General features: G+C 42.8%; 2 protein-coding genes across 4 annotated transcripts in view; one reads left to right on the plus strand and one right to left on the minus strand.

Annotated features, from left to right (window-relative positions):
* Positions 1 to 23981, plus strand: part of Pdk1 (Phosphoinositide-dependent kinase 1) — a 316010-nt gene that overhangs the window by 9058 nt on the left and 282971 nt on the right. The gene's annotated exons all lie outside the window — the stretch shown is intronic.
* On the minus strand, positions 1287 to 3385 carry LOC117603999 (uncharacterized). 3 transcript variants are annotated; one of them, XR_013062695.1, is made up of 5 exons: positions 3246 to 3385; positions 2970 to 3168; positions 2809 to 2901; positions 2383 to 2665; positions 2133 to 2270 (listed from the first exon to the last, which is right to left on the minus strand). XR_013062695.1 is itself a non-coding variant. In XM_076690018.1 (4 exons), exons 1-4 carry the CDS (start codon positions 3365 to 3367, stop codon positions 1953 to 1955), a joined length of 732 nt encoding a protein of 243 aa, XP_076546133.1. In that variant the 5' UTR covers positions 3368 to 3385; the 3' UTR covers positions 1287 to 1952. The 3 variants fall into 3 exon arrangements, 2 of the variants coding, with proteins under 2 accessions (XP_076546133.1, XP_034179554.1); XM_076690018.1 differs by lacking the exon at positions 2383 to 2665 and having other exon boundaries at positions 1287 to 2270; XM_034323663.2 differs by having other exon boundaries at positions 2209 to 2665; positions 3246 to 3379.

Raw genomic sequence — 23981 nt, forward strand, 5'->3', positions numbered from 1 at the left:
GTACCGCCGTCGAAGCGTCCAGGAAACGTAAATATCACCCTGACCGAATGTCGCAGTTAAGTTAGACGATGTTTGGACAGCATGGAGTTTCATTCGATCGTACGTCCAAGATATTTAGCGAGATATTGAGACGAAAAAGGGGGATGAAAAAGAGTTTGCGAGGAGTTACGAAACGCGGAGAGGATATCGCACTCTATACGCGCGGAGTCGATAAAAGTAGTTCCACCCTAAAATAGTTTATACCCTAAAAGAGCGCATTCAAAAATTTCTAACAATTTTATCGGGGGCGGGGGGGTTAGTAACCGCAGCTCGTGAAAAGGGGAGGGTTGTCTCATTCCGTATCGTCCATTTCTCGTCCTTTTACCGTATAATTTGCCGTAAGCTTGTTTATTGGCCGCTTCGTTACGATCACTTTACGGGATGAGTAATATCGTAAACGTTCCTTTAGAGTTCGCATCCGGTACTCGACGCTGATGAAGCGGCCACGATATGTTTACCCAGTTATATCGCTATTCGTACATTCTTCCGTGCTGCTATCACCACCCTCTCGGGATTATATCAGCCACGATTTTCAAGCACCCGTTGCTCCATAAGCTAACTCTCTCGACGATGGTCCTTACTTTTTTACCGACGTTCCTTGTTCTACGATGATCCCGTCGCGTTTTATCTCTCCGAATATTACCGGACAAACTTGAAAAGTGGCTTCTATGTTTACACACCCGAGCGATGCTTCAAATTACGGGAAAATCTAGCGACTCTCGTCTGGTTCGCTTCGTTTCCCGCCGTTCAAAAGGTAAAGAAAAATCATCCGACGAGGACGACACTGGGTATTTGCGAATTTGCACACTCGTTCGGCCCGAAAGTTGTTGCTGAATGTTTGTGCAACGAGTTTAGGCGACGATTTTTTTCTTTGATTCAAAAGAAGAAGATACGCGATGAAATTTATTCATTTCTCTTAGACAACCGGGTTAAACGATGATTCACGAGCCTGCGTTACAGCACGATTTGCACTTAGATGACTCGTGTCACTCTTAGTCACTATTACATACTATCTTTCCATGTCATCGCGGATCCCTGTAACTGTTATTAACTTAACTCGTAAGACGGAAACTTTATTGGGCTGTTCTGCGTTTGTTGCGGTGCCTTCAGCTCGATGGAGGCTCGAATTAGACTTAAACGACGTTCAAAGGGTTATTTTGATAAATAGGTTATAAAAATTTACAAGTTATTCACGGAGACTAAGTATACGTACAACATTGTTTTTTCTAACGTTTGATTCAATTTATTGATGAGTAAAAACAAAGTTAGCAAGCTTTCCATCACAATTAAGAGCTTCTTGATGTTTTTATAATACCGTCGGACAAGTTGGGAAAACTTAAAGAGTCGTTTGGACAGTAAGCCTAAAAACTGATTGCTTAAATACTTCTATAGTTGGATTACTAGTTAAACACGTAGCGGAGGGTAGCGAGTAATAACTTGAAGAAAGTACTTGTAATTGTAGACTTGACCAGGTCAGACAGCGAGGCTCTTAGCGAGAAAACTTTTACAAACTTTCCCATTACAGCCATTCCTTGGCTCCATTTACTTCGACAAACGGAATTCTAAGTATACCGATTATTCTTAAACGCCTTATTTTACACTACTTTTGTTCGTTAAAAATAGTCGCCTCACCTTTACGTCTTATGTCAACCCTATACTTTGTGACTTTATTTCAGTAATCGTCTATGACAAAGTTAGCTATTTGATGTATTATATTATTCAACATAGAGAATTGACGTATTGTATCTAGTATATGTTTCATGATACCGTTCTAAATTTAAATTTAATATCGAAAGTTGAGTCGTTGATGAGATACTAGTATTGTTAGACGAAACACGTCACGAACCAGACCGTTCGATGATAGAAATTTCACGGTGGTCCTGCAAGTTTCGTCCAGGGTTGGGAATGTTCAATCAACACATCGCGCTCGGCCAGCTGGCTTGTTCGTAGTTTCTGTACTTGGCGCAAACGTCGATGGAACCGTAATGAAACGGTAGTTGAAGGATGTTGATATCGTAGTCCGTGTTGACCAGCATCGCATTGATTGCGGGTATGTGCAGCTTATTGGCGAGGTCGTCTTTTTGATATTCACCGGTGATTGGATTCGTGTGGGCGCAACGCGTTTTCGCGAGCACACACGCGGTCGTGTTCACGTATAATTGGGCCAATTTCACGTCCGTCGTATTAAAATTGGGAAACATTCTTAGGGCCTCGCCGACGCATTCCCTGAGCTGCGAGACAAATTTTTCTTAGCCAATGATTCATTTTATTTTATAAGGAAATTTAATTATTGACGTACTGTACACTTTCATTATGCCGGATACGTACAATGTAGGTACTTACAAAATATTATATTTCAGTTATCTCGAAGCACAAACATTATGTACATTTTTATACATTCTATGTACACGTTATAATATTATGTAGTTGTTTATGGTTTGTTTATCGCTTCCCTTGGATCGACCGGTTCCGCTCCTGGTCTGACGGTGTTCGATTCTGAATCCCGTTCTCGTATCACGCAAATACTTCGAGCTATTTGCTTGTACAATTTGAAATATAGAAATGATACTTTTCTGTTAGTCTTCCTCGAATCTTCCTTGGCTCTCGGTTTAACTCGTAATGCTTCCTGTTCGATATTTACAGTTGCTCTTTCTTTTTACAAAGTTAGTAACTTACTTCGGTTAGTTAAGTTTAAGTTAGATTTACTTTAGTACAGAATATAAAATTTATACAAGAACAGCAGATAATTTGAAAATATTATTTACTTACCAAATTGTCCTTGTTCACCTGGCGAACGCATTCCAAAAATGTACAGTATATCGTGGTAGGATTTGCTCTCGCGTTTGCCGTGCTAGTTGCATTCTAATGTAAATATACAATAAATTTACGATCAACAAAAGTAAAAATGTAGCGTATAGAAATGTTCTTACGTTTAGATACTCTTGACAATGAGCGTAGTCGGTGCTGTTCAGATAAATATTTGCACAATTGGACATTGATAATAACAATCGATAGCCAACTGGTTGATTGGTAGTTCTGTAGAAACACCCATAGCATGCATCACGTAGAACGGTGTTCGATCTTTGCGATTCGTTGCACAATTGATTCAGCAATTCAGGAATCCTTACACTGAAACACCAATATCACAATCGAATTAAATTTATTCATTTAAATGCTCGAAGTGTGTATAAATTAAAAAAGAATACTGTATGACGCCAGATAGGGAGCCAAAAAGTTTGGACAAACTCTCGTGCACCATAGGTTCCACTAAATTCACGTTGAAAATCACGAATAACGCTAGAACAACGAGTACGCGTAGTTTCACCATGGCTGCACGATATTCATTGGTGATTTGAATGAACGTTCGTTCGTGCTAGGTGTTTTATACAATAGACGAATCTGATAAAAGAGCCAGGTTTTATTTCCGGTAAACAAGCGTGATTCCAGTGAGAGAAAATATTATTTTAATATTTCGCAACGTTCGTGTTGTTCTGAAATTTTGTCTGTTTTCTATTAAAAATTTTCTTTTAGTTTTCAATTTTTTAATTACTCAGAACTATTTTAAATTTAAGATACTGGTTATTAGCCATCAACGCGTTAATTGTTTTAACAATTAAATTCTTCTAGCCTTTAAAATAATGTTCTATGCTCACTAGAGTTCGCTTCAATTATTTCTCAAAATTCGATCAACGCTTTTATCAGAAAAAATACGCTCCTATTCGTGGCTCCGAAAGTTTCGTGACAGAAGTATGACAATTTTCATTAAATCGCGTGCAAGTGTCGGTCACACGTTGTTAGGCGTCATGGTCCTGTAAAAATGGACCGTGAACAGTAGATCTAGGACGATAGAAGAAGAGTCGGTGACGAAGCAACGACTCCGATAAAAGGAGGATCGAAATCGACCGGTGTCGCGGATGTGATCTATCAGATGAGATCTGTCTGGTTCTATTATTACATGGCGATACGTGGGAACTTGGTGTCGCGCTGGAAATGCAGTTGCATTCAACGGCAATGCAGCATTTTTCTATGACACAAAGTTTATTCTTCATCCATGTACTCAATTATACAATTTTGTCATTCGTCTATTTAAGGGTTAAAGGAATGAAAGAAAATTTGAAAGGGTAGTATAAAGGAGGGGAAAATGAGAAAAACACATCGTTGCTAAAGTTCTCTAATTTCGAGAAGAAAAGTGGGCCAACTTGTGCGTCCGAGACGACACACGTGCCGTGGCTATTTACGTGGCAGACAGTCAGACAAGTAGGAGGTGACGCTTAGGACATGTCTGAAAAGAGGTAAAAGAGTAAACGGGAGCGAACGAGAGGGAGGAAGAAGAGAACAGGCAGAGGGCGAAGACGTAAAGCGGTGCAACCCCGATGGAACCAGATTTAGAATGACTCACGGGATTATTTGGGTTTATGTAATCCGAGAAATTCGACACGGTCGACGACAGTGACGTTGTTAAGCGTCGCTGCGTTACTGAATCGTCCGACTTATTGCTGCGCCGTGCCTACATACGTGGATCGACGGTGTCACGTTGCATCTTTGATGCTGAAATTGGATTTCCTGATCGCTCGAAATTGGCCGGCCATCAGGGAGGGTTATCGACATGTCGTGTTGTCGCTTTTCAACCGGGGGTGAGACGATGAATTTATGGATATCCTGAATGGCTTAATCGGCTAGGAAGATCAGTTTGGCAACACATTTGAACACAGATAAATAATCTAGATAAACTTAACGAACGCGGTTCTATGAATGCGTTCGATCAAGTTTATTATTAGGTTATTGTATATCAAATGGATTTTCAAACATAGAAATTCTTAGGCGATTTGATTTTGTAAAATAGCACGTATCTTTTCTGTTTCGCTTCCTTTCGACTACTTGTATACGCGATGATTAATCGACGTATCGATAAAAACAGGTCTATGATTTGTACTTCTTTTGGATTCATCTACGCAAAAGTGATCTTCCGTATCTGTTTCATTTTCTTTCGATTGCTTGTATATCTATGTCCGTTAACATTTCGCCTTTACGGAATTGCTATTTGAGATTAAAGAAATATTCAACATTCGGTATAGCTCGTAATCTGTATTTTATCTCGTCCATTTTGTAAATTACTTGGAAGAGAAGAAACGACTCGAGGTGTGTTCTTCCAACTTTCAAGAGACACCATTGCTTTCTGAACTTTCTCATTCGATTTGCTGCGGTCGGATCCGCCGGAAGGGGGGTAGAAATTCGAATTGACGTGTCGGTGTTGTAACATCAGCGACGGGCCATGGCACGCGTAATTACCTGTTTACGTTTTCGGGCAGGATCTAATTACGATGTCCCGAAAGAAATTCACGCGTCCGAAACGCGTCAGCTGCGTTCTCATCCTAATTTCTTCTCGGCTTACGAATCGGGATTCCGCGGCTAAAGACCAATTAAACCGTACACGGTATCACCCCCACTCCTTCGGGGCTGGCCGTGATGACAGCTGCATCTCCCTGTCAATCAGTGTCCTCCTCTTCGTTTCTGCGGGCGGTCAATTAAGTGGACGGGTAACTCAATCCTTGCGGATGTCGTCGCCACTTTATTTCGAGTCTCACGAGAATAACGAGCCGGTGGTAACTTAATTTCACCAAGAGCTCAGTCTTTTTGTCCGTGACTCGGTTAATCCTCGCCGTTCCTGTACACCGAATTACCGAATAAATAACTCATTACCGATCGATCCACCAACTGTTCATTACCTTGGAAAAAATAACTGCAATTTTATTCGAGATTCCTTTTTGCGCGAATCGTTCGTTAACCTCTGAACAGTGGAGTTAAATTAAAATTGTGGCTCTCTCCGTGGTCCGTCGACCGAGGGTGAAATAATGGCTACATACGTGCGCGTCTGTGCAGGGTGATTAGATTACCCGTCCCTACAGGATTATAGGGCGATGTCTTGATTCTTTGACGAAGGTACAGAAACAACTCAAAGGTCGTCGCGGAGCGTCTGGAAGGGAAAGAAAAAGGAAACGAACAGAGTCGCTTCATTTCGGATGCCCCTTTTAAGTAAACGCGGCGAGATCCATGAATGCGTTTAAGGGTGTCATCGCCACTGGATACTTTCCAATTACGACGACAAGATTTTGTAGATTCGTTGGTAATTCTCGCGGGGCGTTTCCTTATTGGATTAGGGTACGCAGCGAGCGGTCGAAAGACATCCCTTAGACCGCGTGTATCCCTGATTAAGATTCTTAATTGCTCGTTTCTGTTGGCGAGAGAAGAAAAATTGCAGGAAGTTGTGCATTGCGGGCGACGGTGAAATTGTATCGAGGGCCTACGGTTCACGCATCGGCCCCAAAATTAGACGGTGCATAATTGAGAGTGAAACGACCAAGAAACTCGTCGAATAAATTCAATCTTTCACCCTCCCGACTTCTCTCGAAACATTTTTTTTCGTTTAGTATTCCGGATGACGAGAATATGGGAGCAAGTTTCGAACGGTTGTTGTTTAAATATCACGAGGGGAATTAATAAATGCCTCTAACTTTGTTTCTTGCGTGACGAACGTTGTTTAAATACTTCATCGGTTGTTGCAATGGAATTTAATGCAATTGAACAGGGATATAAAATCGATGAAAACTGATAAGACGCATTGGAAAAAAGGAAAAACAAATGAACGAAGCGAAGGACTATTCGTTAATTTCGAGAATCGAATAATTACGACGTAACTTATTATTACACCACGTCGTTTTACACCCTTTCCATCGGTCGTAACGTCTCGTCTTTCCGACGAAGATAATTTTTCGCTCGATTCACTTCCCTTTCCGAACTCGCCTCTCTCATTAATTTCTCTACGCCTTTATGATTCGTTCCGCTTTACACGGAGTTTTCCCGGCGAGCCCGCTCGCCTCGATTCCGACGAGCCACCGCGTCTCAATTATTTCCCCTTCTAGCGGCTCCTTTCTCTCCTTTCTGGCTGTCTGATAAGTGCATTAGTCGAACCCGGAAATTGGTAGACATCCCGTGGTGTGCAGGCACATTAACCCCACCATTTGGTTTTCGTCGTTTCAACGGTACCGCGGATGGGGAGTGGGGGTAGGGGGGTCGTGGTGAAAAAAGAACAGGAAGCCGGGCTTACGTGGCCCGGTCGAAAAGGAAGTCCACGTGCGCGCTGTATATCAACAGATTTTAACCTACATACACCGAGAGAGAGAGAGTGTGAGAGAGAGTAAGAGAGTTTCGACCCTCGAGGAGGAGGAATGCTTTTAGCTCTCGAAGCGAAATATCGTCGAAACTAACGTTTCCTGTTCAATCGGACCAGCCAGCCTTTCATTCGCCCTCTAACCGCTTCGAATTTCCATACGATTTTCCTTTATGCCTTAAATAACGGAAGAATTGAAAATGCAGAAAAATCTAAACTCAACCGTGATGCAACTCAACACGTTAACATAGACATACGTAGATGTAATTTTCTACGTAGAACCTTAATTCACCCTGCACTTCGTATGGTAGCCGCGTCTGTGGAGGTCGTTAGGTTTTCGAGAGTATGCCCTATTCACCGTTTCACCCTCTTAGCGGCGATAAGTATTAGAAGAAATTGGCGGTGTAACGTGCGTGCCGATAAAAATCAGTTGGCCACGCGAAAGGGCGTTCTAGATCGGTCCCGAGAGTGTAATAACCCCCGTCGCATTATCGTTATTCCCGACAGATAGTTTCGTCGATATCGCGACACTCGTCTCGCGTGTCTAGATTCCGCGTGGCTCGTTGTCGCGAGCCGAACGACCTGCCCTTACGCATTGCAAACATCTTTTAACGATTATTGCCATTGTAAATCGTGCCTTTCGACTTCCTATACGTCGTGCATCGATGGATGATAAAAGTATAGGAGTTAAGAGTGTGTTCGTTGTTTAATCTTTCAATGAACGAAAGGTGGCGATCGATAAGATTTAAAGGCGAACTCGAGCATCTTCTTCCGCGTCATTTATTTTCTATTTTCTTCTTCATGACGCGTTTGCCATTTTTCACAGTTTCGACTCGGGGAGAGCGATGCACGGTTTCGGAAACGCGTTCCCGCCGTTGGAAAATCGCGTCGGTCGAGGCGCGAGAAAAATAGAAGCTCGCGACATTTTCGAGGAGCTTGGAATACGCTCGTTAATTTTAACGATCCCATCGAATCGACGATGGCATATACCTCTCCCCCTAGTGCCCCGCGTTTCGCCGCCATCTACCACCCTCCCAGCCTCATCCATCGCCACCTCGCCTCCTCATTTTCGCTCGCACTTTACTCCGTTGTATACGTTTCGCATTTTGATTCGATTGGTTTGTAGCCTCTCTCTTCGTACGTACGTGAATAGAATAGAGGCTTTGGGCGTATAGTTACTCTCGAATAGCAATCCCGGTCGTTCGTCAAAGCACGCTCGAAAACATTTTCTGATATCAACGGTGTTTCGGCTTCTCCCATCTTCTTCTTCTTTTTCTTCTTCTTTTTCTTATTCTTATTCTTATTCTTATTCTTTACCGTTCGAAAACTTCTGTTTTCATGGATAACGAGTCGCGTTTCCGGTTCGATGACAGAAACGAATTCTTGTAACGAATTCGTGAAAAGAGGGATCGGAGAATTGCTAATTGTTGCTTCGGATTCGCGAACTTCAGCGAGCTTGAGTTTCGCGAAGTAACAAGAGAAAGTTGCCCGTTGAAATTCTTGAAATGTTCCCCTTGTTACCGAGGATTATTCCTCGTGACGTTTACTTCGCCGCAGACTAATGTTGTTTTCTTTTCTACGATAATTGGAAGTCGTAGTTTTTGCCACGAGTTTGTAATTAGATTTCGTTTAAGTAGCTTCGCAAACATCAGTCTAATGAACCACTTTCCAAAAAAAAAAAAAATCCTACATCAACGCGATCAATTTAAAAATATAAATAACATTCATGGCATATCAATTGAAGCTTCAATTAATTCTCATCAAAATAAAAAGCGTTTTCAATAATTAAAAAAAATATAATTTCAACTGCTAGAATTTTATGAGGAAAAGTCAGGCCGAGATGAGTAAAGGCGACACTTTCTACAGTCACTGATTCGTTGGTCGGGATCGGGGGCCAAAAATTCACTGTAAAGTTCACAGTCTACCACAGGAATTTATCGTGGTCGCTTCTCGAGTGCTCTTAACGAAATTAAACCTGTTCAAGCCGGTGTAGAATGTCTGTGGCGATTGTGAAACGCTGGGACCAGAAATCTGGACAAAGATCAACTATAACCAATTTAATCGTGAATTTTAAAACCATACAAATTGTCCCCAAAATAACGCCGCATAAACATCGACGCGACGGTACAAGTAAACGTTAATCCACAAACTTTTCTTTAAAAATATGCTTGACTAAAGCTCTCTACAATTGGATGCTTGAACTTGCACGAATTTCTAACGAGCCTAACGAAACGTACATTTCTTTTTTTTTTATTCTCTTGAATCGTATCGCTTTTTCATTGCGAACGAAGCAACGATGAATGAGTACTTTGGCGGATAAAGAAATGTTACATTCGTAATCCTTGCTTCTTTTCAACGTTTATCCTGCGGCTCTGTTTGAAAAGCAACGAATCCACGAAACGAAAATGGCATCTGGCCGATGATTCAGTGGAAGGCACTTTCCACCGGAACATGTGTTGACTTTTCCGTCATTGATCCTGCGGGAGCGCGGTGGAAAAACGATATACCTGAAATCGTGCTGCCGGGCCCCTTTAGGTTCTTCCATTGTTATGGTTACTGTTATGTTTTCGGAGATCCATCCAACGAGGATGAAGTACCATTTCGCTCGGAGCTGCCACTTTCGCACGAGTCATCGAGAATATTTCGTCCAAGGGACGGGTGTACTCGTCCCTTGCTTCGCTTCTCCTCTCGCGGCTCTCCCCTTTAACCTTCCTCCTCCTCAAGTTTCGTCATTTGATTTCGAGGGTGCGCGAAGATCGTGTTTACCCTCTTTATGCACTTAGAGTCTCATCAAGCTCTTCAGCGAGCAGCTCCTCGTTTCTTCTTCAAACGGCTTTTGTAAATTTCAGATCTACCGAAACAGAGATAAAGGGAGAGAGAGGGTAAAGGTACGAGAAAATATGTATTTTCGGTGTTTCATCTGTTGACCGTCTTATTGTCGTTTCACCCCTTTCTTTTCTACCCGATTCACCGCCTGATCGTTCGAGTAATTTGTCGTCGACGCTTCCGGTCTCCACGAGGATCTGTCACCTTAATTAGCCGTAAGGTATTCGAAGCATCCCTCGATTGCTCGAAGCGCATCAAGCGTGAAGGAAATTTCTCGTTGGTCTCGTTGCAACATTCCTTCGTCTTTCTCGATTTTGCGGACGTTAAAGCGTGAACAGCCTCTAACGTGAAAAATTATATTGGACCGTTTTGCAATTCTTCATGCTCCTCCTCCCCTCCCTCGCCCTTCGTCCCGGTGGCTCCCTATTTTCACAGAGCGCGACGTAGCAAGACATTAATTTTCTACCAGGAATGCAACGTGCTGTAATGTAACGCGATAAATAATAGCGTGACACCTTGTAAAGTGCGCGCAGAGTGTTGTACAGGCGATTTCAGACACGAGTGTCTGCGGTGAGCCTGGTGCAACGAGGCGTTTGCATAATGCAACCGCAATGTTGAACAATGCGGAGAAAAAAATTTCAGCCCCCAGGAAAAACGTACCGCGATGGTGCCTTGTAGTTTCTCGTTTCCTCGTTTGTTATACTAATACGATTTACGAGAAATCTGGGCAGCGTGTCCCGCAGATTTCTATCGATAATAATGTATGGGAATAATATTAGACGGCTGTTTAGAGAAATAGTCACGTTGTTTCGCGTCGAATAAACAGAAGAAATTAGTAATGGAAAACGGATAGATAACGAGATGCAATTATGGTCGAGAGGAATCGAAATTTCTAGCGTAACGTGACATTTGCGAACCTTGTGATTTCCATCGCGAATCTTTGATCAACAGCGTAACACACGGGACTCGATGAAAGGATTTTCTTTCTGTTTCTTACCTCGCAACGTATCATTACCGGTAATAATGTACTTGCTCGTTTATAAATTTACATTTTCTTTCTCGCACGAATAGACCTTTCGATATCTGCAACGTCGCTGGTGAAAAGTTTCCTCAAGAAAAAAGGATTTGTTTCGGCTCCAATTTCAATCGTGGGTGTTGAGTTACAAACGTAAAGGAACGGACGCAATCGATAATTAAAAACGACACCGTACAGGTAACCTAATAAGTTCGCGTGAATGAAAATCTCGTCGCTTTCCCCTTCGTGATTCGTGTCGTGCGTCTAGCCGGAGGATCGAGCCTCCAGCTGCACCGTATGCACCCGGTTGATGCACGCAGGCTGTCGCGTGACTTGAGAACGCTTTTAAATCGCGGTAATTAGGGGGGAGGAGGAGGCGGAGGTGGAGAGAAAAAATAAAGGATAGAGCAGAAACGAGGGAAATCAGGCGGAAACACAGCGTCACGGCATCACGACACGTGTCACACCGACCACGTGTCTCGAAGGAAGTATGTTCCGCGAAACAATGCTTTATCGCGGCTTTTTGCCTGGCTTAACGAGCTTCGAACGGAAGACAATTTTTTAAGCTACTTTCCTTACGCGCCACTGCGTTACCTGTGGGATACTTAAGAAGGCATGTAGTACATCTAGAAGGGCTAGAAAGACTTTTTATTTTATCAAAAAATAGAATACACTTAAAAGAAAGTTATGTTGCATTTGTAAACAAATTGGAGGATATTTTATTTCCTAGATCCATCCCTGTATATTATGGATAAAGGATTCTAAAGGAAGGGGAAACGGTGTTATTACTGTCGGAAAAGAAGAATTAATATTCGCTGGTTAAAGTTCCAAGGAAGCGCAGACATTTTTTAAGTAATTAGTAATTGTCGTGCAGTCATAATTGGTACACCGTTTTCTCTTTACCTTTGTTTAATCGACTCGAGGAGCGTCGTCTTGCAAAGTGGTAACAGCAGCAGTAATGCTTTCAATTAATAATTATTAATAAACGATAGAACAAGAAATTCGCAAGAGATTTTCTTTTAATCGTAAGCATCGATCGATGAAAAATTGAAGAACTTCAATCGATCGATGGCCAACACTGCTACAGAAGATGAATAACGAGCAAAACAAACGGGCGAAGGAAAAACAAAGGGCCAAGCCCTTTTTCTCGGGTCCTAAGCGTAGGAGAAGGGTGGTCCACGATGGCGTTGCTGTCTCGCGAGAAAAATGGAGAGCGAATTTTCCCGCGCTCTCTCCTCTCCTCTCTTCTTTATTCCCCTTTTGACCCCTCTCTCTTTTTCTTTACACTTTCTACTCTCTTTCTCATCTGGTCTACCCCCTTTTTCCCGTTCTTTTCCGCGCTCCAGAAAGGGCGGGAAAGGGCAACGAAGGGCGGGAACGCGAAGAGGGGAGTCACGAGAAGGTAACACCACGACGACGACGATGACGACGACTACGGCGACGACCACGACGACGACCACGACGACGGCGACGATGGACGGAATAGTAGGGGTAGCGTAGCGTATAACGGTAGGGATGAAACGAATCAATACTTTTGCACTCAGGCTCCCTCGGGTTCAGGGCTGTGCAATTTTGGCGCGAACAGAGCCCGCGTGCTTCTGATCTTCCCATCGTGTCGAATCATTTTCAAACGTCTTTATAATTATTTTGCTTTATCGTTAATGTCTTACCATTTTAAATCTTTATGGTGTTTTTAATTAGTAGCTACTCTTTTTCGAATGTCTATCATATTGGTGTTTTGATTGTGTCGTTTGCATTTGGAGAGTGCAATGCCATTAACCCTTAGATAGCGGACTACTAGAATAGAGTTACAATTTAAATTCAATTCTACACTCCTTATCATTATCACTTTTTAAACCTTTCAATCGTTCTGTAGATATTATTCTTCATCTAAAAATTTTAGCATCTAACTCTAAGCACCATCAACATTTATATGTTCGCCCTCTGTAATCATAAAACTATCGCAAGATACTCCATAAACAGCTTCTCTGCTACATAGTTTCGCGCGTAAACAAGATTTCCCGCCATTTGAGCGTCCACGCGTTCCAAACGCAACCCCCTGAAAACCATCATCTTTTCAATATTCTCGATAAAACTTCGAAATTCTCCTGAAATAAAATCGTTCAACCGTAACAGACCCTTCGGATCGTTTCGATGCTGTAGCACTCGGTTCACGTTTTTTGTCGGAGAGGTGTTAACCCGCTGGAGAATTCGAGTTTACTTGCTGGGGAGAGGTTTAAAAAAAAAAATTGATACTCTGCAAATCACACGGGTAATCGAATTCACGGTGTAGCAGTCGATAAAGCGGGTAATAAAATCGGGCAAAGATCATTGTCGGAGGCGAACGGTAGTTTGTTCGGTGCGGCGAGAGGATCGTTGGGGGGTGGTTTTAGGAGCCCTTTGATGCGCCACTAAGTCGCTACGGCACTGCGACAACCTCCTCGGAATAGGGGTTGAATGTATACGTGACGTAGTTTAGTGGGGATGGATGACGTCAGTGGTCGATACACACGGTTCTCCTCCTCGAGTACTACGCCACCCCCTCGCCCCGTTGACGCTCCGATGCGGGGAGGCTGGTGCTTTTCGTTCTGCCCGAGCGTGGGTGGTTTCGAGGTGTTCACCGTCTATTCTGCCGCAATACGAGCCCGTGAATGGCCCCAGCTACTTGCATTTCGCAATTTTCACAGGGGAAGGTAGACTTCGTTATTGCAGCTCAAGTGTCACGGGACGAAGGGGTGGGAAGAATTAAAAAAAAAAAAAAAAAAGAGAGAGAGAGAGAGAGAGAGAAGAAAGAAACTTTTTTTATGTAGTACAAATTTTCGAGGACAGAAAATTGCGGGGAATTGTACGGTATCCGGTAGATGGAGCGGATGAAATTAGTTCTGGTTATCGTAACCGGTGCCTTTGATCCCGGCTAACCGGTCTGATTACAGATTTAATTGCTTAATCGTTTATTTATGGAGTAATTAAATATTTTATTGGAATTCTATATTTTTCATTTTATCAACGACCAGTTGGAACTTTCGATGCTTATAAAAAATGTTTATTTGAGAAAAAAAAAAGACCTGACCTAGTTCAAACTCTGAATTTCCACCCTTCCAAGAATATTTTTAACCGTTTAACCACTTTAAATTAGTTTAAAGTACTACTAGGTGCTGAAAATAAATTTTTGTTTTATTTTTCTGAAATGTTTATTTCAGTGAAAATGAAACATCCACGTCAACTTTGATTAACGGTTTTTTCTTTTCATTTCTTTCTTATTGACCGGAAGAAATTTTATCGGAATTACACCGAGTATAAAATACTATGTAAACACGTACGTCCAGTAATCTTTGAACCGCGTTTATTGAGCTATATAGTTTAGTCGGAAAGGAGGAAAGGGCGATCGTAACTTCCAACCACCGACTATGCCCCGTCCTCGAATTCGGTAAAAAGTGCCATTAATCACGGTGTCAGCTTGCAATCTACGAATCCGTGCGCAGAAATGTTCGTAAACTTGAAATTAGGATTTTTAGAGTCCACTAAATCGCAAACGATCTCGAACCGTCGCGTCGTACAATGTCGGCGAATGTCTTTGTAATAAGACGTAAAATCTGCTTTTTTCATGATTGACCTACCCTTACTTTTACCTTGTGTTTTTCACTCAATTGTTCTGATTAAAAAAAAGATACCCCAGAGAATATTCAAATAATCCCTGATATTTTTACCCTTTGTACTGTCAGGTAAGAAGAAGAGGGTTTCTAATTCTATCCCGTCGAGCGACCCGTTTCTTGTTCTCTTTTTTTTGCATTGATCCGGATGGGTGTCGAAGGTATAGAAGGTCGAAGGTTAAAGGACACTTTTAGCCACCCACGAGGTCAGATCTTTCGTCGGTGTCCCTTTTTTTTTTCTTCCCACTTTAGTTTCGCATTCGGGGTAGGGAAGCTCGTAGCAGGGTAATTTGACGATAACGACCTGGTAATCAAGAGTAACGATCGAAACGATCCGCTCTCGGACCTTGATAAATAGGTGACTCGATGAAATGTGAAACGTTGTAACCTTTGTTACGATGTTTTGATCGCTCTAAATGACGTTGAAACGAAGAAAATTCTGGCACAAGCATTACCCTTGTCTCTTATTTCTCGCAGAAAAGAAAAGACACGGATCCCGCATTCTTCTACTTTTGTACATGTGGCAACCGCCGTGGAACAATAAAATCCGCAAGCATGTGAAATTTAACTGACTGAAATAAACGTCAAAACGACCCTCGTAACTAGGGATGGGATCAAGTTCAACATGTACTCACGAATACGAGTCAATTTCAATGGAAAAGTTTCATTTTACGGGATCTCAATGGTATTCGTAAAAAAGGTGACACTTTTATTCCCTGTGTTACTCGCAAAGTATTATGTACTTTTAAATATTTAGACCCTTCTTGCAATTGTACTGTAATTCGTAGGCATAGATATTTAAATTGTAATTGTACCTTTAATCAGTGGTGATTATTCGCAAACGTATCCTCGAATTCGGAGGGGGATTACAGGCGATCTTACAGGTTCGTGTAAATGGAATCCTCGTTAGGGGTCATAGATTGGTTGGAAATAATTCTCGAGGTTTTTGCCCCCTGGTGAACGGAGGTCGTTAGACCCTTAGCGACGCGCTTTTTTCGATGGCTGCGTGTCGGGTCGCGAAGATAGATGATCCACTGAGATTTCAGTATCGTTGCTCGCAGCTTCCATCCTTCGGACGTGTCATCTACCGAGGAAGGGTGATGGTAACCCATAGTTGGTTTCTCCCTTTCCGGAGCACGCTGGTTCCTCCTTTGCCTCGATAAGTTTACGCGACGGAGTAACTGGTCCGTTCTTGCGAGAAGATATCCAAAGAGGGGAAATATTAGCGGGGTTATTAGGGGTGGTCGGGAAGAAATGTAGCGACGATAAATTTGATGGGGTTCGAGTGTATTATTACCAGCCTGGTATCCGTACAAATTACCGTATTGTCGCCGAGTTAACTCGGTTATTGCAGTCTCGGATTTCTAGCCTCCTTTGAATTGCGCCGAAGGAACAGGGATGGATATGAGAAGAGAGGAAAAGGGGGAGGAACGGAGAATGATATCGTGAGTGGCGAGAAATGATATCGGCTCGATAATGATAATACTTGGTGGTGGAAGAAAGGAAAATGAAATGCGGCTTGCAGGGAAAGAGGAGAGGGGAATATCTATTGTATGCTCTAGGACTGATTACCCTTCGAGCTCATCTCATCTTTTTAGATTTACCGACACAGATGTACCTCGTACAAAGACTGAACGTGTTAATTTTGTGAGAAAAAAAACGCGTACTAGGTTAAAGCTAAAAAAATTCCCACTATATTTTTCTCTTTTTCACTGAAAACTAATAGATGCCTCGATGGTCGGGTAATTTTTATCTACTCTTATTCCTTTTATCGAGCAGGAACGAAATGGAAATCGAATAGTAGGGGAGCATCTTGACTGGTTCGACAACCGAAGGGTGCATCAGTTCGAACAATTTTCTTCATCTTCCTTCTTTTTTTTCTATTCCTTTGACAGAGGACACGTGCTCGCTCGTCCGCTACGTGATTTTATTTGAATGGGCAAATTTGTGTCCGACGGGAACCGACGGGCCGAGTTAAACCCGAAATTATCATTCCGAGTGTGCCAACACGGGGCCAAAACTCTTTGAAGAAAGCGCAAGATACAAATAGCGAGTAGATTATGCAGGCACGTGTGCCACGTGCTTTCGAGACTGCAGCCCCATCCGTTTCGTGCGGCTTCGATCCGCGCATGATAAATTTTATTTACCCACCGAGCTACCCCGCAACCAACCTACCTACATGTCATTTACATAACTCCCTGAGTCGAACCGGCTACGTTACAAATGTCTGAATGCTCTTACCGATATTCTAACTTGAATTAAATTAAAGGTGAATTACCCGAAAAGTTGCCTGAAACATATAATCGATCAGAATGCTGGCTCTTTGATCAGTCACCCCCCTTGTAAAGCCTTAAATTAATAGTTCTAATTTTCTGCATTATTTTTCTTTTTATTCTTTTTTCATACTCTTTTCACGATTACATTCGTTTGTTCGATCGACGGTCAATTTATCAACGGCATCGTCCGTCAATCGGGGGTCAGGATTGTTCTGACGTTCGATCACAATAGCACGTTCGAGCGAGCACGACAATGCCGTGCTCTAAATCAGCAGGCATTAGTCCTAATCACTGCCATTCATAAGTAAATTTCATTTCCTTTCGAGCCCTTCATCGACCCATTCCTAATGTTTTCGACGCTCCCTTTTCACGCCTCATTTTCCCTCTCGCCTGTCCCGATTCTCCTGAAGATTTTCAACAGCGATTGCTCTTCGTGGTAGCTTCTGCTACCTTGCGACCTTGCCGTTATATTCTCTTCCTCGTCGATACTATATCGTAAAAATAGATTTGCGTAGCCTTGACCAGGCATCAAAGTCATCCCCTACGCGAACCTTTATCATAAACAGGTGTGTTACACTGCTGCGTGAGGTCACTGCTGGTCCATGACTTTTAGAATTTCTTTTTATCTAGTTTTACAGTATTTATCGATGGAGAGCAGAGGGATGGGTACCATTTGTATATTTCATAGACACGGACAGAAGTTTCCGGTCGACTTAAATATTTATTCAAATATTTCGGCACTAAGAACGGTCCAGAGACCTCATATTTCATTTTCCCCAATTTCCTTCGTTCCCGATCGAACGTATTCTTTTTTTTTTTTCTCATTCGCAAAAAGGTTCCAGCGGCACGCAGGGGTTTCTGCGTCCGCTCGAAAGTGACGGATTTGAGGTTCCCCAGGATATCGGATAAAGTGCGTGCACGGCCAGATAAGAAAGGCAAAAGGGGGGCACGTGGCAGAGGATAAGCCGGAGACGAATGGGCCAGTCACGCAATTTCGCGTCAAACAGACCCCTGTACACCCCTGGAACCCCCTTTCGCCATCCCACCGACTGCCTCGACGAAACAGAACCGTTGTGGTTCTTACCCTGTTCGTCCGTTACACCGCACCTGGCGCCCACCCCAAAAACACACGGGCCTTCCTCGAATCTTCTCCTGAAGGATTAGACTGTTACTCATGTCCCGACCGACGCTTCTCTGAACCTACGTTTCGCGAAGTCCGTTCTATCGTTAGACGGCCATTCGACGTGGCAATTAATTAGACGGACAACCAGAGACACGCGGGTATTTGTTAAGGATCGATGGAAAAAAGGGAAAGTATAATTTAATCCTTTCGATAGCGTGGATCACCGGTGGGAATGGTTTAAAATTTGTTGTCTCTTCGTTATTTTGAATTCGATTTATCCGAACTCCGAACACGCGATCCGTTCGAAAGTCAAGACAAGCTCGGTTCCAAAGTTAAATCTTGTTGCAAATCCTCTTACGAAATACCGAAGCTCACCTAGCAGAGCGGCTTGACCCATTTTTATCGTTTTAGACCATCTTCAATTCACTTCCCTACACGCGATTCAGTGAAAGACGTTACAATATAAAAACACGTGAACCGAATTCGTTTTGCGTTTCAGAAGAATCGTGGCATTATTTCATGTCGGAAACAAAAATTCTGTAGAACATCCATGGTTCGTTGCTCCTTATCGCGAGGAAACGTGTAACACGTTTCGAGAATCGCGTTCCAAAATCGCAGCAAGATTTACGAATCTCCTCGAAGGAAATGAAAAGCAAATGGCAGGAAATTTTTAATTTTTCTTTATTACTTTTAATTTTTGAAACGAGATAGAGGTTCCTTTATCGTGGTCGGACTACGACAACAAGAAAAGAGATGTTAGAGGGTGAGGTGGTCGCGTTTGACCCGGTTCTTGCCCACTTATTCGCGGTGTCTCGCCGAGAAGACGGGGAAGCCGTCAGTTTCTTCAAAACACTGGCTGATCCCGAGGACGAGATTTGCCGGGGTATTCCCTGCGGGGGATGGTTGAAAGAAAAGGGTTTCTCTGGTAACTGGAATGATGGCTATACCTAGAGACGGTAGGAGCGTGGTTGTAAGAGTTGGTAGGGCGTGTAAATTTGAAGCGTGGGTGGTAAGTTTCTTTGTGCCAAGTGATGTGCGAGCTACCGCTATCCGAACACATAGGTACCTACACGAATGTAGTAGTAACAGGACGAATTTCAATCGTAAAAGTGACGCTGGTTGCATTCTCATCTTGGAGAAACGCGCGAGGAGGAATCGATGCCGCAATGTTGTTAGAATTTTATTGCGATGTGACACGCGGGTAACCGCCGAGGATGGTATATAGTTACGAGCCGGAGATTCGTGTTTACGAGTCCAAACTGTCCGGTAAATTGACACACGACCACGTCGTGATGTTTCGTTTCGTTTCGTTTTCGAAACCCTTTTTCCCCGATCAGAGAGATACCCCAGTTGGAAGAAGAGTGTCGATGCTCTTCGCCGCGCCAGGCCAGGCCGCTTTCATTTCCGAACACCGATCGGAATGTACTTTATTGCCGCGTACCTTTTGACTACGATTGCGATTGCCGCTTTGGTTATGGCCGCGTATCGCTGCCAGGTCAATAGACAATTCGGTTTTCAGCATTTCGATTTAGGGGAACAAACCATCCCCTCGGCTTTTTTCATTCCTTCGCGAATAAACTTTGTTTCGTCAACGATTACGGTTTTATAGTATCACGCTTCCATAAGAGGATTTTTTATGGCAAGGTATATGTATAAAGAATTTCAGATCACGGTTATCATTCAGATATTGCTTGAAATTTAACGAGACAGAGACAGGGTCGGCCCTGAGATTTCGGGGGTCCGAGGCGAGCTCCGAAATTCACATATATGACATAAAGAAAGTATCTCAAATAAAATTTATAAAATTAACATTAAAGCTTAATTCTTGTATCTTTGCTTTTCGCGAGTGCGTTACACCGGTAAATTATCCAGTAATCTAAATCGTGTTAAACGGCTATTGTTCGATCTCGTATCTGTATCGTTTCGAGTTGATATTAGCTGTAATTACGATAGGCATCGTGCCTGGAGGTCATCGGTGAACGGCGCTGGAAAAGCGGCTTTTTTTTTATCCATCGTTTCCGTTTTGGAGAACACGATATGTGTACACGACATACATATACCGTCGACCTCGAATCAACCCAACATTGTTGCCTATGGTGTTTCTGTATGTGCGTGTGGACTGCGTGACATCTCTGTCATGCGTTACGGACCTGTGGGAATGCGGATGCCCGTGGTTTCCCGCTGACTTTCATATAACCGATGCGAAATTAGCTTGTGCGTGGTGCGGCTGTCCGAAACAAATCCGCGGCTGAAATTTCAATTGTCTCGCGTTCGCGATTTGTCGCGCAAAGATTTCACCGTCGTTTATTCCAGGTAAGACGTCCGTGTCTTACAAAATCAGAATTTAAAGCTGTGGTTTTTTCAAATTCAAAAATATAAATTAAATAAAATTACTTTGTGCCTCCCTAAAACTAAACCCAATGATTCTGACCGCGATAATCTCGTAAAGCTTTTAAGTCCCCTCCTTTCGTGAGAAGAAATCGGACAGGGTCGAAACGGTAGGGTGGGATTAAGAAACGCGTTCTATCCCTCGGTATTCGTCGAATCTGCATAAAGGCGGGTGAAATTAGGGCAACATCGGTCAAACGAAATTATATTAAAGTCCTAGATCCGTGGCCGGAAGGGAAGCCGGTAGGGAATCGGGGTCCAATTTACGAATGTCTTCGTCATCGCAAACAGGTCACGGTCTTTGCATCTAGCCTTGTACCACGGGATATGTAATGTGACATCGTTGGGGCCGGTCTTTCGTCGGTATTTTCGTATTCAACCGTAATTTTCCAGGGGTACTTTGATTTACGGTAATCGGCACCGTGGTAGAATGCATGGTAGAACAGTTCATTTGAATTTCAAGAGTATCGCGATGAATATGATTTCACGGCTAGGATGAGGTTGGCCGGTAATACCGCTAACAACAACCACTTCTCTCGTTACCTCTCGTGGAATTACTGTTTCTCCGATGAGACTGCGTCTCCCTCGATGGAACTGTACAATTTTCTTTACCTCGATCGATATATTCCAGCGTAGAACGTTCGGGCTGAGATTAAAAAATCCCAAAATTCTAATATTCATAAATTCCACCACTTCGCCCTGTTATAAAGCTAAGGGACCCGGTCCGCCCCAGATAAAATCTCAACGAGTAGGACGTAGATAATAAAAAAAGATAGCAAGTTTTTGATGGTGTTCATGATCGATAAACTTAATTATAACAAATAAAAGGAGACGAAAAATAAAGGAAAATAAAGCGAGAAGGAGGAGCCATTGGCAAGAGAGTTTAAAGCGAAAACACGTGCCAAGGCTGCGTTTTCCATCGATGTCAGTGGGTCGGTTCTACGATGGAATTTGTATAAACTTAGCGAGTTTCTAGGGAAAGAGAAAGAGAAATAAGGATAGGGTAAACGGGACGAGCAGTAACGGTACGGACTTCCGTTGCGGATAACGCGTTGTGGTTCCTTCGAGAACTCGCCATAACGATTCGCCCTATGGCCTGTTAATGGTCCAAGTTAGGTGAGTTTCTATCGTATCCAGCGTCGCGACCGGTAGATACGAATCTTCGAAGTCGTCGAAGAACTGTAGAGTGGCCGCGTTTCGAAGCAAAGGTTCACCCTTTGGCAACGATACGATTCTCCGCTTCCTTCGCGGAACCTTTCCCTTCCAGTATTCAGGTTCGCCGATTTTCTGGCTTTGTCGTTGCTTCGATTAATTGCACAGATAATGCCCTCTTTCTGTCTTTCCAGCTTTGTAAAGTGTACGTCGATGTCCAAGGCAATTTCATCAGCCGATTCTTTGGCGAATCTTCGATCTCTTAGTTTCTATGTAATGCATCAAAGAAGTTGGTCATTTTTAAACTGGAACACTTGGTTCGATATTCATGGTTCGGGCAATATGCAGCAATCAGAGTAGAAGTGTTAATCTGAAAATTGATCGTCGTTCGAATTGTACGTGTACCAAACACTGATGAGATAAATTAGCGCGATACAAAGGCAATTTTCGTTACAATAATCCTGGCTTACGTGCGCGAAATAAACGCGCAATCTCGTCAGAAATTTATATCGAGCTAATAAAATAAGAAAAATGAAATCGCATCTCTGGTGACTTTTAAATTATACGCTCAGCTGGTTAAAGTTTACGGAGCAATAAGAAAATGATACGTTGAAAACCGATCGTTATTTTACATGAATTTTCTATCAGAGCACGATAGGCTTTTCCGGGGAAAATGGTATTACAGGGGAAAAGCAGAAATTCACCGAATTAAAAGTGATTTAGGGAAAAAATAACAGATATAATAAATAATTCGTGGGAAAAGGAGGGAACGACGAGTGGTCGCGGTGATTCGTAACGATTTTCCACGCCAACAGGAATGATCAGGTGCACTTCCGGGTATTACGATTCCAGGAACGAGAGGTGCATAAGCGTGCAGCGTGTACGTCCATGCAGTTGTGTGCATCTCGTTGGGGTTTGGTGCAGGTCGACTTGGCAGGGTATAAAAGGGGTTCGCTGAGTCGCCATCCTGTCTGGGTCATCGCGTGCCTTCTACAGTTCCTTCTCTTTCTCTCTTTCTCTTTTAGCGTACATGGTTATACGTCGTCACATGGAAATAATACGCCGCGTTAATATCGTATCAGTTTAGATGCAGCTGATTCGACACCTTGCCAACTGAACCGTACATTATCTACCGTGGCGACTTCGAAATCACCGATTGATCTACCGTGTTTAATACTTTATTCTCACGGGTCATGAAATTTGTTCTATTTCAATAATACCATTACTGTCTTCTTTTTTCTGTGGACGGTGCTCTAACCTTTGGCTAGAGCTAGTCGTAATTATTCATGACACCATGCATATTCCAGCAGGTAATATGCCTGACTCTATAGTTAGAGAATATAGACAGAGCAAATAAGATAATTCTATGATCTATAAAATATCCATTTAATATAGAAAGGTGGTATTTAATCGTTTAGTCGAACCTCGTAAAGAGACCTGCAATTAGATTTCAGAATGATTACAGTGAATATGATACGGATCGAAGGGGCCTTGAAACTATAAAAAAAAAGGATATTTAATTTAAGATGATAACATTCGTTGCAGTTTAATCGATACCGTACACGTACACACGCCATGACATTTCATCTACGATCTAAATTACAGTAATTCGTGTTCGCTTTAATCGCACTCCCCTCAGATAGGCAATTACCGACCCATGTAATGACAACTTTCATTTTTTTCATCGTATTTTTCATTGATTTCTCGGAACATCGTGCCACAGAACGTGTACCTTATCGCGCTGGGACATTTCGAGACTACGTTGTAAAGAATTTTATTCGTGATAGGGTATTTGTTTAATTGTCCAAACGGTAGCAAATTTTCTCGAGTATTTTATTGCTTCTTCAAAAATATTCCTCTAAAAAGAAAACAATCTTGAGACCAATAGCAAAATAACTCTGCCGACTGACAAATGGCGTTAAATTACCAGATTTATCAGGCGTACGGAAAATAGCCGAAAAATCAGGGTCAGACAACATACAAGGGGAAAATAGGATGATGATGGGGTGTAAATTATAGCTGGACAATGGTGGATTTCCCTCGAACTGTGTAACGAACGGCGATGTCGGGGGAAGAGGTCTCAAACGAATTTCTCCGATAATTGAAAACACAGCTGGCATGGACCGATTCGTCGAGCGGAGACAGAAGGGTGAAGAGTGGCAGGCGAGGGTGAGCAGAGAGAATTCAAAAGTTCACGGGTCATCGGGAGCGATCCGTCGTGTAACAGGGTAGAAGTTCAAAGTTCACTGTGCCGACCAAGTTGTCGGACACGGTGCAGGATGTGCTTCGAATTTTAGAGTATCGTCGAGTGCGGATACTTTCGTAAATGTGTCCGAACAAAGCA

Source organism: Osmia lignaria, chromosome 9, assembly GCF_051020975.1.
Source record: "Osmia lignaria lignaria isolate PbOS001 chromosome 9, iyOsmLign1, whole genome shotgun sequence".
NCBI classification, from domain to species: Eukaryota; Metazoa; Arthropoda; class Insecta; order Hymenoptera; family Megachilidae; genus Osmia; species Osmia lignaria.